Source organism: Hippocampus bargibanti, linkage group LG08, assembly GCF_051943395.1.
Source record: "Hippocampus bargibanti isolate YZ-2025 linkage group LG08, ASM5194339v1, whole genome shotgun sequence".
Taxonomy (NCBI): domain Eukaryota; kingdom Metazoa; phylum Chordata; class Actinopteri; order Syngnathiformes; family Syngnathidae; genus Hippocampus; species Hippocampus bargibanti.
The window spans coordinates 3,402,677-3,422,500 of record NC_142741.1 but is presented as its reverse complement, the minus strand read 5'-3'; the positions used below and the strand labels follow the sequence as shown (position 1 = coordinate 3,422,500).

Below are 19,824 nucleotides of genomic sequence, written 5' to 3'. Positions count from 1 at the left end.
GAAGGCGACCAAGCTCCATGGAAGGAATTTATCAGCCTGTGGAAACGGGCTGATTAATTCATCACAGGAGCTTGGACGCCATTTTCTGCCTCTTTTTGGGTGATACATTTTCCCCCAATATTTCCTCAAAATGGCACGGAATAAATTCTTTAATGTATTGCAAACATGTATGCTTTCTTCTTCAGAACTATTTGAATCATATTCATAACTGGATGTGTAACAAGAAAGCATCTTCTCCGAATCGGAAGCCATTGTTTGATTTGACCAAAACTCATTGTTAAATTAAACTGGCGCCAGGGGTTAAAAAAAAAAGCTTGATGGGTGATTTGCATAGTCTTTTACGGCAAGTCATCAATTTTTTACGGCTTTGTTCCACCCGCGATTAAAACTAGAATTTTGCATCACCCATCTGTCTAGTATATGCACTTCAAATGTCTGAACCCCACCCCCACAAAAATAAAAAAAAATGGGGATGCTTTGTCTTTAAAGGACAACCGACGTCATTGACAAATAAATACATGAATAAATGAATAAATAAAAGACAGTAAATAAATAAGTGCAAGTAATAAATAAATAAACAAATAAATAACTGGATGAGGACCTAGCAAAACAAAAAAATAAAAAATAAGTAAATACATCACTAAATAAATAAACGAATAAATAAATACACATTGCAAATAAATGAATAAATTAATAAACACATTTTGTGAATAAATATATCGATAAATAACTGGACGCATAAACAAAGAAATTAAATGTCCAAACAAACAAACAAACAAACAAATCAATAAATAAATAGATGCTCAAATAAATAAAAATATGGATTAATAAATGAATACATGAATAATTAAAAAATTAATAACTGAATAACCGAATAAATGAATAAATAAAAGACAATAAATAAATAAGTGTAAGTAATAAACAAATAAATGAATACATGAATACATGAATACATGAATAAATGCATAAATGAATAAATGAATAAATAAGTCACTAGAAGAGGACCTAGCAAAACAAATAAAAATAAATAAATACACAAATGAGTAAATACATTACTAAATAAATTAACGAATAAATAAATAAATAAATAAATAAATAAATTAAATAAATACATAAATAAATCACTGGAAGAGGACCTAGCAAAACAAATAAAAATAAATAAATACACAAATAAGTAAATACATCACTAAATAAATACATAAATAAGTCACTGGAAGAGGACCTAGCAAAACAAATAAAAATAAATACACAAATAAGTAAATACATTACTAAATAAATAAATGAATAAATAAATAAATAAATACATAAATAAATAAATCACTGGAAGAGGACCTAGCAATACAAATAAAAATAAATAAATACACAAATAAGTAAATACATCACTAAATAAATACATAAATAAATAAATAAATGTGGCAAAATGGAGGCGCAGTATGCAAATGAGCAGCGGATATAACTTCCCGTAAACATCAAATCATTTTGTCTTGATCGATCGATCAAGTGACCGTAGATTCAAACCCACAACTTTTTTTGCTGCAGCGCTCACTTCCTTTACCCGCTGCGGCCGGCCGTCAATCAAACGTCTTGTGTCGGGCCCGCGTGCCGTTGAAGACAAATCGCCGCATAGATTTGCCATCCAAACATTGCGCCTGTTTATCACCGGCCGTTTTTCATCTTCTCTCGTTTACACTTTTGGCATTTTTATTGGACGCAATAATCGCCATGTGAGGATGAGGATGAGGGGGAGGGGGGTTAGCGGTGGGAAAGACCACTGCACTTGAATGCATCACTGCCAGAGCACCCAAAGGGAAGAAGATAAATGTTGCAAATAACTCTGCTCACATTTTACGACCCTGTATAAACACCTTGGACTCAAATGTCATGTTTGTTTGTTTGTTTTTAACCAACGCACCTAAACGCCTCATGTCACCTGAAAAATTGGGAATGTATTTTATTACAACAGCACCTTAAAGGACAACCGACATCACTTTTTTGTTTCCTAACTGACATCAGAAAAACGTTTTATAGCATCTAAAATACCCAAAACACGCAGTATGATATTTTTAGTCAAATGCAAAACATCAATAAAAATGACTTAAAGTGTCCAAAATCTGCAAAAAAAAATGAACCCGGAAGTGGCCAGTTTCAGAAGGTCCCGCCCCCTTGTTCGTGGTGTCACCCCAAGACGTCTTGCATTGCTGGAGAACCAAAACAATGGCATCAGATGTGCTTTCTTGTTACTCATCCAGTTATGAATATGATACAAATAGTTCTGAAGAGGAAAGCATACATGTTTGCAATCGATTAAAGAATTTATTCCGTGCCATTTTGAGGCAATAGGGGAGGAAATGTAGCACCAAAAAAGAGGCAGAAAATGGCGACAGAGCTCTGTGTAAGCAATTAATCAGCCCGTTTCCACAGGCTGATTAATTCCTTACACGGAGCTTTGTCGCCCTCTTCAGCCTCTTTTTGGTGCACCACGAAGTTTTCAGACCAAACAAGTACAGCAAAATGCATTGAAGTGATGGAAGGACAATGTGTCCTTTTTTTCGGTCAGGGGGCGTTCCTTCAGTGACGTCACGTAAGGACTCGTCACCAACTCAAAAACAAGACTAACGGAATATTCAGCGCTAGTCTTAAAATGTCAAATATAGCTATATGCGGTGGAATCTTTGTAAAATGCGCTCAGTAGAAGTCATTTGAAGACATTTTACAAATTATGGACACAACTTGTCGGAGATGTCGGTTGTCCTTTAAGGCATCTTCACAAGTGCTAACTAAATCGTACATGGAGCTAAATTTCCCCCAAAAATATATGAACATTTTATTTTGGACCCCCTCCTTCCCCCCCGCCCCCCACCCCAACCTTACTGACCCTCCCATTCTTTTCCTCCGCCAGAGCCGCACTTCATCTCGGCATACGACATGGGCCTGTTCACCTTATTCTTCCTGCGGGAGAACGCGGTGGAGCACGACTGCGGCAAGACGGTGTACTCGCGTGTAGCGCGCGTGTGCAAGAACGATATCGGCGGCCGTTTCCTGCTGGAGGACACGTGGACCACCTTCATGAAGGCCCGACTCAACTGCTCGCGCTCGGGCGAGATCCCCTTCTACTACAACCAACTGCAGAGCACCTTCCACCTGCCCGAGCAGGACCTCATCTACGCCATCTTTACCACCAACGTGTGAGTGACCAAAATAAATATATACAGACATACATAAATAAATAATTAAATGAATAAATAAAGAATTAAATACATGGTATAATAATAATAATAATAAAAATAATAATTATATATATATATATATATATATATATATATATATATATATATATATATATATATATATATATATATATATATATATATAATAATTATTATTATTTTTAAGTATTATTATTATTATTATCATCACCATTATTATCATCACTATTATTATTATTATTTATTATTATTATTATTATTATCATCACCATTATTATCATCACTATTATTATTTTTTTTTTTTAATTATTATTATTATTATCATCACCATTATTATCATCACTATTATTATTATTATTTATTATTATTATTATTATTATTATTATCATCACCATTATTATTATCATCACCATTATTATCATCACTATTATTATTATTATTATTTTTTAATTATTATTATTATTATTATCATCATCACCATTATTATTATTATTATTATTATTATTATTATTATTATTATTATTATTATTATTATTGTTGTGCTTTCTTGTTACTCATCCAGTTATGAATATGATTCAAATAGTTCTGAAGTGGAAAGCATACAAGTTTGCAATCGATTAAAGAATTTATTCCGTGTCATTTTGAGGCATCAGGGGTGGGAAATGTCGCACCCAAAAAAGAGGCAGAACATGGCGACAAAGCCATGTAAGGAATTTTTCAGCCCGTTTCCGCATGCTGATTAATTCCTCACATGGAGCTTTGTCGCCCTTTTCTGCCTCTTTTTGGTGCAACATGACGTTTTCAGACCAAAGTATAGCAAAATGCATTGACGTGATGGAAGGACTGCTACAATGTGTCCTTTTTTCCGTCAGGGGCGTTCCTTCAGTGACGTAGGGTGAGGACTCGTCACCAACTCAAAAACAAGACTTCCGGAATATTCAGCGCCAGTCTTAAAATGTAAAATATAGCTATATGCAGTGGAATCTTTGTAAAATACGCTCAGTAGAAATCATTTGAAGACATTTTACAAATTATGGACACAACTTCCAGAATGATGGGAATTTGTCTTTTAAAAAAATTGTCCCCATGTCTGGTCTCCAGCTCCCTCGCTTGCCGACAGATGTTTCGTCACACACGTAGCCATCTGGAGTTTACATTTTTTTTATTCCAACTCCCATTGAGTTGTCCCTACAGACTATGAGGGCGTATGCACAATGAGATCAATCCCAACCGTGCCGTATTTCCGCTCTCCAAAATATGCATGCCGCACTTGACGATGAAGATTTCAAGTACAGTAATACCTTGGCTTACAAAATTAATTAGTTCCCAGTGTGTATCCCAAAAATGTATTTCCCATAGGTAACCATTAAAATGAGAATAATCCGTTCCCAGGTCCCCATAAAACATTATTTTCTACTTTCGAATTTTCTAAGCCTTAAAACTACACAAAATATTTGGATTTGGATTTACCTTTATTAGTCTTGCAATGGAAAAAATTACATTTCACAGCAGCAAATATACCTTGTTTTATGTATAATAAATGTGCTATTGTATTATAATTAAAGAAATAAACTGTACTATATAATAAAGTTGTTTTATTTACCTATGTGATGATCGTTGATGGCTTGATGGAATGGAGTGGCCAGTTTCATCAGCATTAAACACTTGATGAGGAACGTAGCCTTCTTCTTTCACCATCTTGAGGAATGATCCCTTGTAGGTGCTTTCTCTGCCATAATTTTACCTAGTTCCTCATCAATTGGATTCTGTTTAGCTGGGTTGATATCTTTTTGCATCAAGTGTACAGATGGCTTGTGCGGGTTATTTGTGGAGCCTGATTGATGGGATATTTTAACCTTGCAGTCTACACTCTGCCTTTGAACTATCAAAGTTAAAACGAGTCCAAATTTCAATGTTTCCGATCCATTTTCTCCCTCTCTCTCTCTGTCGTCTGCCTGTCTCTTTAATGTTTAAACCACCTCTCCTCACTGCTGCGTTCATGACCATTCACGTGGCTTTAACCCAAGACTGGGGGCGGGGAATAGATGACCAAAACAAGACGGCTGCCATTTTCTTGTTAGGAGAACGGGCTCGTTCACTCATTGTGGCAGCTCCGTGTGTATCCTGAGAAATAGTTCGTATGCCAAGGTAAAATTTTCATAAATTTAACGTTCGGAAACCGAAAAATGCGTAAGCCAAGGGGTTCGTATACCCCAAAAAAGTCTCAAGAAAGCAATGTTTAAAAAGATACAAATACAGTAAAGTCTCATTATATCGATATCGGTTATATCGATAGTACTGCTTATTACGATACTATTTCTATGAACGCAAGGAGAAAATTTACATGCCGCAGGATCGCATATATCGATAGTCCGGTTATATCGATATTTTTTCCGACTCCCGAGAATATCGATATAACGAGACTTTACTGTATGTAATTAATACAATACAATACAATACAGTGCAGTGCCGTGCTGTGTCATATTATATAATATAATAAGAACCATGGTGCTGTTTTTTATGAGCGGCCATTTTAGCTTTATGCTAACTTGTGCTAACCATTTTATTTATTTATTTATTTATTTATTTATTTATTCATTCATTCATTCATTCATTCATTCGTTCGTTCGTTCGTTCATTCATTCATTGTTACCAGCTATTTATGATCACAGTTCTCTAGATGCGCTCAACACAGGCGGATGTGTCTTAGCTCGCTTTTTGCTTTATGTTTTTACGCAGGGGTTTGCTGACTTGTGAATAAATGCTGCCTTTGTTGCGCTGTGTGAAAATATGGATGTAATTCACTAACGGTGCTGAGCTAGACCCCACCACACTATCCCCCCACCCCCTTGTTTCCCCCCTCTGTGCCCTGCCACACTGGACGTCAGTGTGCTGAAACATGGCCTCTCTGTGTTTATGGCTGTTTCACTTTCAGCACTGAAATGAGGTTGGATGCTGGAAGCGGACATTTTGCTTTGCAGTGGAAGAAACATTTCGGGTCATTTTGGCCATTTCCAGTCGTCTTTCAAAGACAAGCTACTCCTTGATTTATGTATTTATTTTTTGGGGGGGTACATCTGCCAGATGGGCGATGCTACATTGAGAAGAATTACAGATTCGGTCGTTGCGTGCAGTCAGAACACGGCAGTCAATTTTGATGGCTCGCCATAAAAGACGTAATTCTAATAACGCAGCTCATTAATTTAGAGGGAAATTCAACCCGCTGCCATTTTCACTTGGATGAAATTTAGTTGCCATGTCTCTCCTGTGAATAGAGCTACAAAATGACTCTCAAGAAACCTTGGCCAACAACAAGTTTCTCACATTGAAATTTAATTGACATGTCGATCATAAGTAGACCTACAAAATAAAATACATAAATGAATACAAAAACAAACAAACATACACAAATTCAAAATAAATAAATACATTTAAAATAGACAGTATATATAAATAATAAATACATAAGTACATACATAAATGCACAAATCAATAAATAATACATAAAAATATATACACAAAAAATACAAAATATATAACTGTGGAATTCACTTCCACCCAACATCCGTAATATTGACTCCCTCCCTATTTTCAAGGCTCACCTCAAAACCCATTTGTTTAAAATTGCTTTCAATGTGTAGTTCTATATGCTATTTTATTATGTATCATTTTACTTATGGTTTTATTGTTATGTGCTTTGTTTTATTGTTTTTATTGTAAAGTGTCCTTGGGTGTTTTGAAAGGCGCTTGAAATAAAATGTTTTTATTATTATTATATATACATAAAAAATATGTACATATAAATAAATGGGCAGATAAATACATAGATGGATAAATGAATAAATAAAAATGAATAAATAAACAAAACAAATGAATACATAAACAAATATAAACGCATGAATAAATAAAAATGAATAAATAAACAAACAAATGAATAAATAAACAGATATAATCACATGAATAAATAAGTTACATCCATAAATAAACAAACATACATAATTTAAAAATAAATACATACATTTAAATTATACTATATATATAAATAGATGAATAAATAAACAAATATAAACACATGAATGAATACATACATAAATAAACAAACACATGAATATAATAAAGACATCCATAAATAAACAAACATACATAATTTAAAAATAAATACATTTAAATTATACAGTATGTATATAAAAAAAAAAAAATACAGTAAAGTCTCGTTATATCGATATTCAAGGGAGTCCAAAAAAATATCGATATAACCGGGACTATCGATATATCCGACCCTGTTTGCATGTAATTTTCTCTGTGCGTACATAGAAATAGTATCGATATAACCGGGACTATCGATATATCCGATATCGATATAACGAGACTTTACTGTAGATGGATAAATGAATATATAAAAAGGAATAAATAAGCAAACAAATGAATAAATAAACAAATATAAACACATACATAAATAAATACACAAATAAATAAATAAATAAACACATAAACAAATTAATACACGTATAAATAAATAAATAATTACATAAATAAATAGATAATTACATAAATAAATAGATAAATAAATACATGAATAACACGTTAAAATACACACAAATACTACAAAAATAAAAATATGTATATATAAATACATAAATAAATAGGTGGGCGGATAAATAAATAAATAAATAAATAGATGGATAAATGAATAAATGAACAAACACACGAATGAATAAATAAATGGACGAATATACAAATAAATAAATAAATATGTTTAATAAATAAATAAATTGATGGATAAATAAGTAAATCAATAAATATGTCTCAGGAAACCACTCACTTTGCTTCTCCGTGTTGCCCGCCAGCTGGTCGGCCTCCCACAAGTCTCACCGAAGCCCTGCTGACTAATGCTGGCTTGTTGACGGACAAGCATGTGGGCGAGCCTCGCAAGAAATAAATGCTAAATCAGCATCGCAAAAGTCAAGGAATAAAGTCATTTTCTTTCACTCTGTCTCTCTTATTATATGACACCTGTTCTCCAAGTGAGACTTTAATTGTGTTCTTATTGAACGCGCCAAGTTAATCGAGAAGCTCAGCCGGGAGCCAAACAAGTCGCGTTAGTGCGGTGTGCACGGGTTCATTAAGGGAAGCCGATGATGACATGGATGAACACGTTAAACACAATATTGACGAGTGGAATAATAGCTGCTGTTTTCTGTTACTTCCCTTCTGCCTTGTTTCATCTATATGTGTTTGTCTGTAGGTCATTTTACTTAGGCGTCAATCAGTTCACCTACAAATGTTTCCAGTTGGTTTCAGAATGCTTCCCACATTATCCCCGTTGTCATCCATCTTTAAGACCTGCCATTGTCCTATCCAGTTCGATCCTGTCCCATTCAGATCATCTCCCATTTTTGCTCTACCGTCCTATGATTTCCCCATTGATACATAGCCTGTTCGTCTATAGGTCATTTTACTTAGGCGTCAATCAGTTCACCTACAAATGTTTCCAGTTGGTTTCAGAATGCTTCCCACATTGCCCCCGTTGTCATCCATCTTTAAGAACTGCCATTGTCCTATCCAGTTCGATCCTGTCCCATTCAGATCATCTCCCATTTTTGCCCTTCCGTCCTATCCATTCCCCATTAATACATAGACTGTTCGTCTGTAGGTCATTTTACTTAGGCGTCAATCAGTTCACCTACAAATGTTTCCAGTTGGTTTCAGAATGCTTCTCACATTGCCCCCGTTGTCATCCATCTTTAAGACCTGCCATTGTCCGATCCAGTTCGATCCTGTCCCATTCAGATCATCTCCCATTTTTGCCCTACCGTCCTATGATTTCCCCATTAATACATAGACTGTTCGTCTGTAGGTCATTTTACTTAGGCGTCAATCAGTTCACCTACAAATGTTTCCAGTTGGTTTCAGAATGATTCCCACATTGCCCCCGTTGTCATCCATCTTTAAGAACTGCCATTGTCCTATCCAGTTCGATCCTGTCCCATTCAGATCATCTCCCATTTTTGCCCTACCGTCCTATGATTTCCCCATTAATACATAGACTGTTCGTCTGTAGGTCATTTTACTTAGGCGTCAATCAGTTCACCTACAAATGTTTCCAGTTGGTTTCAGAATGCTTCCCACATTGCCCCCGTTGTCATCCATCTTTAAGACCTGCCATTGTCCGATCCAGTTCGATCCTGTCCCATTCAGATCATCTCCCATTTTTGCCCTACCGTCCTATGATTTCCCCATTAATACATAGACTGTTCGTCTGTAGGTCATTTTACTTAGGCGTCAATCAGTTCACCTACAAATGTTTCCAGTTGGTTTCAGAATGATTCCCACATTGCCCCCGTTGTCATCCATCTTTAAGAACTGCCATTGTCCTATCCAGTTCGATCCTGTCCCATTCAGATCATCTCCCATTTTTGCCCTACCGTCCTATGATTTCCCCATTAATACATAGACTGTTCGTCTGTAGGTCATTTTACTTAGGCGTCAATCAGTTCACCTACAAATGTTTCCAGTTGGTTTCAGAATGCTTCCCACATTATCCCCGTTGTCATCCATCTTTAAGACTTGCCATTGTCCTATCCAGTTCGATCCTGTCCCATTCAGATCATCTCCCATTTTTGCCCTACCGTCCTATGATTTCCCCATTAATACATAGCCTATGTTTTCCTCGCCCACCTGTCCTGTCTTCTACTCACTCAATTTTATTCTCCAACGTCCTTTCCTGTCCTGTCTTGACCTGTCCTGTCCCAGATCATTCAATCCTGACCTTCTTTTCTAACCTACCTTGCCCTGTCCAAACGACAACATCTCCCATTTTATATTCTCATAATTTCAAGTCACAGTTCCCATTCTGTCCTGTCTTATCTCCCATTTCCTCCTAGTGTCCATTAATTTGTCCTCCCCTCCCTAATCCATATCTCCCATCTTCCCCTCTCACGTTATCCTGCCCGGTCCTGACCCGTCCTGTGTTTCATACCCAGCAACAGCATCGCAGCATCAGCCGTATGCGCCTTCAACCTGAGCGCCATCACGCGGGCCTTCAACGGTCCGTTCCGCTCCCAGGAGAACCCTCGTTCCACCTGGATGCCTACCCCCAACCCCATCAGCAACTTCCAGGTTAGTCTCACTCTGACCATCCTTAGTCAAACCTACAGGAGGTCCGGTCAGGACAAACGTGCTGTCTTCCACCTTGACGGTCAGTGCGGTACCATTGAGGACGAGGGTCCGAACGAGGGTCTGACGGAACGCAGCCTGCAAGACGCCCAACGCCTCTTCCTGATGAACGAAGTGGTGCAGCCAGAGTCAGTGGACCCGCTGGTCATGCAGGACGACGTACGCTTCTCCCATCTGGCCGTGGACATCGTGCAGGGCATGGACACGCTCTACCACGTCATGTACATCGGGACCGGTCAGTGGAGATAAATCGACAAAGAAGGCCGTGAAAATAATCTGCACAGTCAGCAGTGATTCTTCTTCCCGGCGCAGAATACGGCAGCATCCTGAAGGCACTAGCCACGTCCAACAAGAACCTTCAAGGCTGCTACCTGGAGGAGATGGAGCTCCTCCCATTTGGTACGCGCCAACCAATCCTGAGCCTGCAGATCCTGCACAGCGACCGCTCGCTCTTTGTGGGCCTCGGCGACCGAGTTCTGAAGATCCCACTGGAGAGATGCTCCACGTACCTCACCGAAATGTGAGTCCGTAGTCTATACTTTGCCACGCTGTTGGGAGACTGGAGTCGCCCACGAGCTGCGTTACGACACGCTATACTTTTTTGCTGCGGTATTACAGTCTTTTAACTTCTTTATAATCAAGAATCCAGATCAACTTTGCCGCCCTTCATCTCCTCTCGGGTAATACGCGTCTCCAACGTGGTCAATGCAGGTTGTCCTGAGCTGTTATGAGTTAGCCCGCCTTGTTTCCCGCTGAGGCGTTCAAGGTGGCGCGTTTTACTCAGGTTTCCCGCAGTGCTGCTGCTTTGAAGCCGACCGTGAATAGACTTTGTTCGTCCAAGTCGGTTAAAGCTTCTGCTTCCGTTCTCTTCTCAGCTGGCAGTTAATTCCGCTCAATGCTTCCGCCGCCGCCGCCCTATCGCGGCTGATTAAAACGTCCTGCGCCAGGATTAATTCACCGCCGAAAAAAAAAGAGTCTTTTCTCTTTTTGCAGAACGGATAAATCAGGGGCTGCTCTACGCGACGTTGTAATGAAGCTCGGAATATTATTATGATCCATCCATTATTAATAATAATTATAACAATGCCATAATTGCCTGTTTGATGGGATTCAAATGAAGGAAAGTCAGAGTGAGAGTTGGGTGTATTTTAGAATTTCTGTCTTTGAAAATGGGGGTTATTCTAGTTTTCCGCGACATTAGCATTTGTTATGCTAAATCTATTTATGCACACACACACACATTCATGCACACACACGCTCACACACAGGTGTCAGGAAGTTGATCTAATGAGGTGTCGGCCGCGGGAGGAACACAAAGCTCCCTTCCAGCTGAGTATCGCTTCGCTTGACACTTACCCCCCCGACCCCCCACCACCCACCCATTCCTGACTCGTGTCAACGTATCCATCATTTCAGCTCGGCACATCGGAGTTCATTTTGACGGTTTACGGAAGACGCCACAATGTTTTTTTTAAGGCTAATATTAGCATCTATGGGAGGAGGAGCAGAACCCCCAATGTATATTGTAATAAATGTTTATGGTTATTCCTTGAAAAAAAAAAATAATAATAAATAAATACATACATATTACCCCCATACGTACATACGTACGTATGGGGGTACGTAAACCCACAAACACACAAACACACAAATACATACACGATAAATACACAAGTGGAAAAATAAATTGATAAATGAATAGATTAATAAATAAATACATAAATAAATAGATTGATTGGTAAGTAAATAAATAAATAAATAAATTCATCAATAAATAAATAAATAAATTGTGGAAAAATTAATGATAAATGCATGAATATGCAAATAAATGCATAAATAAATAAATGCAAAAAACTAACTTCATAGATAGTTGAAAAATAAATGTATGAATAGATACACAGATAAATAAATACATAAATACAGAAATAAATATCTGAAAATAAATACATAAATAAATGTATTAATAAATGCATCAATAAATAAATATTGGAAAAATGAATGATAAATACGTAAATATGCAAATAAAAGCATCAATAAACAAATGCAAAAAAAATAACTTGAAAAAAATTATAATAAAAAATAAATGTAGGAATAGATACCTAGATAAATAAATACAGAAATAAATATCTGTAAATAAATGATAAATAAATGCATTAGTACATGCATAAATAAATAAATAAATAGTGGAACATGAATGATCAATACATAAATATGCAAATAAATGCATAAATAAAAGCATAAATAAATGCAAAATAACTTCATAGATAGTGGAAAAATAAATGTAAGAATAGATACATAGATAAATAGATACATAAATACATAAATAAATATCTGAAAATAAATGGATTAATAAATAAATATGCAAATAAATGCATAAATAAATACTGGAAAATAACTGGAAAAATAAATAGATAAATAAATAAATATACACATCAATAAGTACATCATAATTAATTAATACATTAATAAATAAATACATAGTGAAAAAAATGAATGGATCAATACATGGATAAATATATACATTAAAAAAAGAAATAAATATGCTAATGAATACATAAATAGTGGACAAATAAATTGATATATTAATATGCAAATAAATGCATAAAACAAATGAATAAATCGGTGCTCGTTGGTGCTTGCATTTTACTGCGCACTCACCGCACCGCTGTTAGCTCCGCGCGCTAAGTGTGAGCATCCCGCAAGCAAATTCAATTAGGTGAAAGCGCTTTGAATGCCTCGCTCTTTTCTCTTATTGATCCTCTCGCTAGCTAGCGTTGAGCTCATCCATCTTATTTTCCGTAACGTTGCTAAACCTTTTCAACAGCGCATGATATGTAGCCTTTTACTGATTGCTTAGCACGCGTGCGTGCGCGAGAGCGCGCATGTTGTTGTTGTCGTCCTCTATTTGCAGTGATTAAGTTTGACCCAGCCATTTGGCACCTGCAGCTAATGGTACCGCGCTGTCCTCCGCCCGTCTCGCTAACTCACCACGAGAGCTGATTTACTTTTCGCCGCAGAGATTCAAGGTGCTAGCTTAGCCGCATTACCTGCATTGCCTGTACTAGCTTAGCTGCCATCTTGCGCAGAAGTTGCGCAATATAACTTGGACTTGGAAAATAAGTTTTTTTCTGAAATTGCTACATAAACATTTAGTGCGTTTGTGCTACTTATTGTGTCTTACTGCCCTTCCTGAATTTGTTCGGGTTTTGTTGTTTTCATGCTTGGGTGCCGATAAAGCGCTGGCTATGGCCTTTGGGATTTTTTTTTCCCCACAAGAGGGCAGCATTTCCCTTTTTTTCATGTTAGCGCTTTGTTACCGTTACAGTTGAAGCGCTATTTAAATCAAAATGTATCGTATTTTGTACATCCGCCCTCATTTCAAGAGCATATAACCCCAGACCTATATAACTTAGGAATTAACTCTTTTTTTCTGATGAAACAAGAGAATCTAAGGTTTCTTACACTGCATTGAATGTTTATGTAGTCATAAAATTCAATATTCCGTGAGTCCTGGAATTTGAGTAACAATGACAAAAACCCTGGCACGAGTAGACACATTTGTGCACGTATGACAGTAAATGAGTTAAAACGGTTAATTATTTTTTTATGTATTTTTCTCTCAAAAGTTATTTTTATTTATTTATTGATTGATTTATTTATTTATTTATTTATTTATTTATTATTTATTATTATTATTATTATTATTGTCATCACCACTATTAATATTATTAAGTTCTTGTGATTATTATTACTATTTGTATTTATTATTTATTATTTATTATTATTATTGTTATTATTATTATTATTATTATTATTATTATTGAGTGCGACTCTGTGTTAGCGCTGTGTCGCTAATTGCAGTGTTGCATCACGCTCGGAAGGCCAGACTGAAACATGCTCATCACCCGTCCGAGCCCCGGGGAAGGAGTCGCTTTTCACCAGCGTCGAGAGGCTGTCAGCGTGAACCCCCCACCCCACCAGGGAGTGACGGGGAGGGGGGCTAAAGTGCCCGTCATTATATTCCCCGTGCGTGGAGGCGGTTATGCCCGTGATGGGCGCAATTATAACACATGCACAGCAGTTTTTTATTTATTTATTATTTTTTTTGACGGCTGGGCCGTAAAAGCCGACAACAATTTTTACGACGACCAACCGGGAAGCGACAATTACGCCAACCGGATAACGCGGACGATTTATGACCATTCGCTGATGCGTCGTTTTGTGGGCCGGTGGTCTGTTTAACATTGACCTTCTTATGTGGGTGAAGCAGTATGTGGCTCATTGCCCAGAGTTGTTTTCATACGGCAGGATTTTGTTTTTTTTTATATTGGAACGGCGAACGGCGTGACTTCTAGGTGGTTGGATGACTGCCTAGCTGGCTATCAATTTGCTATCTATTAGCTACGGTATATGGCTAGCTAGCTAGCTATGTACCTGGCTATTTATTAGCCATCTATTGGCTATCTGGCTATCTAGCTAGCTATGTAGCTGGTTTTTTATTAGCGATATGGCTATGAAGCTAATTAGCTAACTGCCTAGCTGGCTATCTATTATCTATCTGTTAGCTAGCTAGCTAGCTTTCTATCTATTTGAGTTACTTCCGGGTTGAGTGAACGCTGACGCATGTGGCTGCCGCTAGCTATCTGGCTGGCTAGCTAGCTCTCTAGCTAGCTATCTTTCACTATCTAGCTGGCTGGCGTGTGTGGCTGCCGCTGCTCGCCCACAGAAAAACTTATCCTGTGACTGTCAAGGGATATTGAGAGTTTTGAAAGGCGCTTAGAAATGAAATGTATCATGTATTACAAATGAATAAAACTTTATCGACACCCAAGCATGAAAAAAAAAACAGAACAAATTCGGGAAGGGGACCTCTGTCATATTATAGAATAAATTTGTGAATGGCAGTGAATGAGTTAAGTAAATATCGGCGACTTTAACTTTGACTTTGACCGGCGCTCAAAGTTCCGTGTGGTTGATCTCCAAATGAAGTGGGGGTGGGGTGCTTGAGGGTCCTTGATGAAATGACGCCGCCGACCTTGAGCTGCCGAACGGCACCATTACACACGCCACCCGAAGCACATTTTAATAGAGGGAGTTGCAAACAGGAAGTGGTGTCAAGGCAAACAGGAAGTGCACCTACCGAGCCACCTTCGTCATCCTTTATCAGACTTAGCGTCTTATAATTCAATTACAGTAAAGTCTCGTTATATCGATATCGGATATATCGATAGTCCCGGTTATATCAATACTATTTCTATGCACGCACGGAGAAAATTACATGCAAACAGGGTCGGATATATCGATAGTCCCGGTTATATCGATATTTTTTCGGACTCCCTTGAATATCGATATAACGAGACTTTACTGTAGTTGTCATTACAGCTGCTCTAATCCAACTTGATGAATTTGGGGACGTGATTTCATATTTACTTTTTGATTCTTTTTCAACCGTTCTAATGACGCTTTATGAAAAAAGCGGACTTGTTTTTGATGTGATTACGCAGATTTGATGTCATTAGTGCAAACAAGGCGTCCTAACATACTACTATGATGCACTACTGTACCTCGCTAGATATTAGCTATATAGCGAGCTAGCTATCTCGATAGCTATCTATTACAGTGAAACCTCAACTTACAAACACCTTATCTTAAAAACTTTTTTGTCTTACAAACTTCAAATTTCATACATAAAAAACTAAATAAATATACAAATAAATAAATAATGACCCTAAAAACACATAAAAAAAATAAACAAATAAATAAACACATAAACAAACAAATAAATAAACACGTAAATAGACAAATAAATACAAAACTAAATAAATTAAACATAAATAAACACATAAACAAATACACAAGTATTAATAAATCTAATTCAATCAATAAATAAATAAACACATAAACAAACAAATAAATAAACACGTAAATAGACAAATAAATACAAAACTAAATAAATTAAACGTAAATAAACACATAAACAAATACACAAGTATTAATAAATCTAATTCAATTAATAAATAAATAAATATAAAAATAAATAAAGAAGCATGCTAAAACCACAAAACAAACAAAAAACAACATAAATAAATAAATATACATATAAATAAATAAACATCTTAAAACACACAACAACAAAAATAAATAAACATCTAAAAAAAAAACAACAACAACAACAAAATAACACATGACCAAACACACAAATAATAATAAATATATAAATACAGTAAAGTCTCATTATATCGATATTCAAGGGAGTCCGAAAAAATATCGATATAACCGGGACTATCGATATATCCGATATCGATATCACGAGTCTTTACTGTAAATATACAAAATACTGCGTGTTTTGGGTATTTTAGATGCTATAAAACGTTTTTCTGATGTCAGTTAAGAAACAAAAAAGTGACGTCGGTTGTCCTTTAACAAACTACAAAACTGGCATTCAAATTGAAAGCCACAGTTTTGTTTTACATACAGTGAGACCTCAACTTACAAACACCTTAACTTACAAACTTTTCGTCTTACAAACGTCAAATTTTTTAAATTAAACCTTATAATAAGCACTATTTTCATAATACACACCCACCACGGCTGGCGGAGTGATCTTTGGCGGAAGCACACGACCGAACAGTACCAGAAGTTAAGTTACCAACAGTCCTTATGGAAGGTGACTCTCCTTCCATAGCCATCAACGACCATCAAAAAGGTCAATAAAACTTTATTTTACAGCACGGTTTATTTCTTTAATTACAGTCCTCATGTAATGTGCCTCTCTTTCCAAACAGCAATTCCGACCTCCAACGCCATTCCATCAAGCCATCAATGACCATCATAAATGCAAATAAAGTGACTTTTTGATACAATGCAGTATATTTCTTTCATTACAATACAATAGCACATTTATTATACATATAATAAGGTATGTTGTGTGTAGTTTTAAGGCTTATTTAGTTGAAAAGTATATTTTATGGAAAGCCGGGAACGGATTATTCCCATTTTAATGGTTTCCTATGGGAATTATTTTTTTGAGATACACACTTTTCACCTTACACACTCTGTCTGGGAACCAATTAAGTTCGTAAGTTGAGGTCTCACTGTACTTATCCCGTGACTGTAAAGTGACCTTGAGAGTTTGAATGGCGCTTATAAATGAAATGTATTATTTATTCATTTTTTGTTCATTCGTTGGTTTGTCATTGGTTCGTTCGTTTTGTCCTTCCTTTGTTCATTCATTCATTCATTCATTCATTCATGGTCTTCCTCTTTTGCCACAATTACAATGGCGCCTCCTGCAGGCTTTGTTTAGAATCCCGGGATCCTTACTGCGGTTGGGATCTGCGCCAGCGGCGCTGCACGACGCTGGAGGACAGCACCAACATGAGCCAATGGAAGCAGAATATCACGGCGTGTCCGGTAAATATCGTCACATTTTCCCGAACTCTTGTCTTGTTTGAAGATTGACGCTCGAGACTCCGCCTCTTTCGGTGTCCAGATGCAGAACCAGACCAGGCACGGCGCTTTTGGAGAGTGGACGGCATGGCAGGCGTGCAACAACGACGACGGCGGCGTGGACGGCGTCAGCTCGTGTTTGTGTCGGTCTAGGTCGTGCGATAGCCCCGCCCCTCGCTGCGGCGGCAGGAAGTGCCGAGGAGACACCATCGAGGTGGCTAACTGTTCCAGGTACGCTACAAAAACTACGAAGCTACGCTGTGTGTGAATTGTTGCAATAATTTCATTGTGTAGCGGTGCGTTTGTGTTACTTTATGTTAAACTGTGTACGGCTAGTTTTGCTAAGCGCTTTCTCGCAGTGGGTTATCCTCATTAGCTGAGGTGATACCAGAGTGAATGGGGCAATCAGTGCCATTCGTAGTACATAATCAGGGTGGTGTGAGGTTCTATTTGGATCGTTCGTACAACAGACTGCTTAGGCTTAGTTATGCTGATAAGGTGATACCGGAGCAAATAGGGCAATCAGGCCAGTCGTCAGTCAGGACAGTAGAAGTAATCAGTGGAGCCGCAGGGAGTAGTTCTCTGCTACCCCCAACCTGAAATCAGGGACCAATCATAGCAGAGTCCGGATATATATATATATAGGCCGAAACTACCAGCAAGACTTTAGTTCGCTGACGAAGCCTCTTGGATAAGAAGCGAAAAGTCCGACACCTTCAAAGAAGTACAGATGACGGCTGAAGAAACCTTTTCAGCGATGGATCACTCCTGTACGACTGAGAGCTTACACAGATGAACATAATCAGGGTTTTTGGAAAACAGCAAAACCCTTCACTAAATTGCCATGATGGTTTAGGGTTTCATTTTGACTGCGCTTACAACAGACTTCTTTGGTCGTTACCACATAGGCTTACTCATGCTAATGAGGTGATACCATAGCGAATGGGGCAATCAGAGCCATTCATAGACACTAATCAGGGTTTTTATAAAACAGCAAAACCCTTCATGTTATTTGCTATTTAGGTTTTTTTTTTAAACTTTGTTACTTCCGGGTTGAGTGAACGCTGCGGCGTGTGGCTGCCGCTGCTCACCCACAGTAAAAATACCCTGTGACTGTAAAGTGTCCTTGAGAGTTTTAAAAGGCGCTTATACATGAAATATTAGTATATTATTACATTATTGACTCAAATGTGGCAATTGAGGGACAAAAGTTTGATGAGATCCTCACGTTTGTGTGTGTATGTGTGTTTGCGTCGCCGTAGAAACGGGGGATGGACGCCGTGGTCGTCATGGGGACAGTGCAGCACCAGCTGCGGCACGGGATTCGAGCTGCGCCAGCGCTCCTGCAACAACCCGGCGCCCCGACACGGAGGTCGCGTCTGCGTGGGGGCCAGTCGAGATGAGAGGTGAGGGGAAAGGGAAAATAAATACATAGACATAAATACATAAATAAATCCATAAATTAATAAATCCGTCCATTAATGAATAAATCCAGAAATAACAAGAGAAATAAATAGATAAATAAATAAATGAATAAATAAATCCATAAATGAATAAACCCATGAATAAATAGATAAATAGATAAATAAATAAATAATAGATAAATAAACAGAAAAATAAATAACTGAATACGTGAATAAATGAATAAATACATCCATAAATTAATAAATCCATAGATAGATAAATAAGTAAATAAATAAATCTGTCCATAAATGAATAAATCCATAACTAGAGAAATAGATAGATAAATAGATAAATAAATAGATAAATGAATGAATAAATAAATCCATACATAAACATATATAATAAACAAATACATAGAGAAATAAATGAAAACGTGAATAAATGAATAAAACCACAAATGAATAAATCCATAAATTAATAATAAATAAATTGATCAATAGACAAATAGATAAATAGATAAATAGATAAATAAATAAATAAATAAATAAATAAATAATAGATAAATAAACAGAAAAACAAATACATAGAT

The 19,824-nt window shown here is 36.9% G+C and overlaps 1 protein-coding gene across 4 annotated transcripts in view; it reads left to right on the top strand.

The window, feature by feature from the left end:
• The window catches only part of sema5ba (sema domain, seven thrombospondin repeats (type 1 and type 1-like), transmembrane domain (TM) and short cytoplasmic domain, (semaphorin) 5Ba), a 105,699-nt gene that overhangs the window by 52,224 nt on the left and 33,651 nt on the right, over nucleotides 1–19,824 (top strand). For all 4 annotated transcript variants that reach the window (XM_089003133.1, XM_089003134.1, XM_089003136.1 and 1 more), the window contains 7 exons: nucleotides 2,900–3,185; nucleotides 10,190–10,325; nucleotides 10,410–10,617; nucleotides 10,695–10,902; nucleotides 17,678–17,795; nucleotides 17,875–18,062; nucleotides 19,094–19,237. In XM_089003133.1, coding sequence (XP_088859259.1) covers nucleotides 2,900–3,185; nucleotides 10,190–10,325; nucleotides 10,410–10,617; nucleotides 10,695–10,902; nucleotides 17,678–17,795; nucleotides 17,875–18,062; nucleotides 19,094–19,237 — 1,288 coding nt within the window. The remainder of the gene's footprint in view (nucleotides 1–2,899; nucleotides 3,186–10,189; nucleotides 10,326–10,409; nucleotides 10,618–10,694; nucleotides 10,903–17,677; nucleotides 17,796–17,874; nucleotides 18,063–19,093; nucleotides 19,238–19,824) is intronic.